At 62.5% G+C, this 339-nt stretch overlaps 1 protein-coding gene across 1 annotated transcript in view; it reads left to right on the top strand.

Annotated features, from left to right (window-relative positions):
* Positions 1–43: 43 nt before the first annotated feature.
* AUTS2 (autism susceptibility candidate 2) overlaps positions 44–339 on the top strand; it is a 1,133,774-nt gene continuing 1,133,478 nt past the window's right edge. The window contains 1 exon segment of the mRNA XM_006770868.2: positions 44–58. Coding sequence (XP_006770931.2) covers positions 44–58 — 15 coding nt within the window.

The raw sequence follows: 339 nt of genomic DNA, 5'->3' as shown, positions 1-339 counted from the left end.
GGGGGCAGCCGTATTTGGGGACCGGGGGGGGGCGCGGCGGAGAATGGCCGCGGGGAGGGCTCCCCGGAGCCTCCCAGTCTCTTGATCAAAGCATTCCGCTATTCTGATTTATTGCCTGCTTGGTGAGTTATTTTTTTTTCCCCCTCTAAAGGAGACCTGTGTGTTCAGCCATTACTTTGCTCGGCGCCGCTCGCAGGAATCTCCGACCCTCGGTGCCGCGGGCAGCCCCGCACTTGGGCTCCTCGCCTCTCGCCCTCGCGCCCGTCCCTCCTCCCTCTCTCCGCCCCTTCCCCCTTTTCTTTCTCCTCTCTTTCTTCCCCTCTCTCCCTTCTTTCGGCC

This window comes from Myotis davidii, unplaced genomic scaffold, assembly GCF_000327345.1.
Source record: "Myotis davidii unplaced genomic scaffold, ASM32734v1 scaffold424, whole genome shotgun sequence".
Classification (NCBI taxonomy): domain Eukaryota; kingdom Metazoa; phylum Chordata; class Mammalia; order Chiroptera; family Vespertilionidae; genus Myotis; species Myotis davidii.
This window is presented reverse-complemented; position numbering and strand designations above follow the sequence as displayed.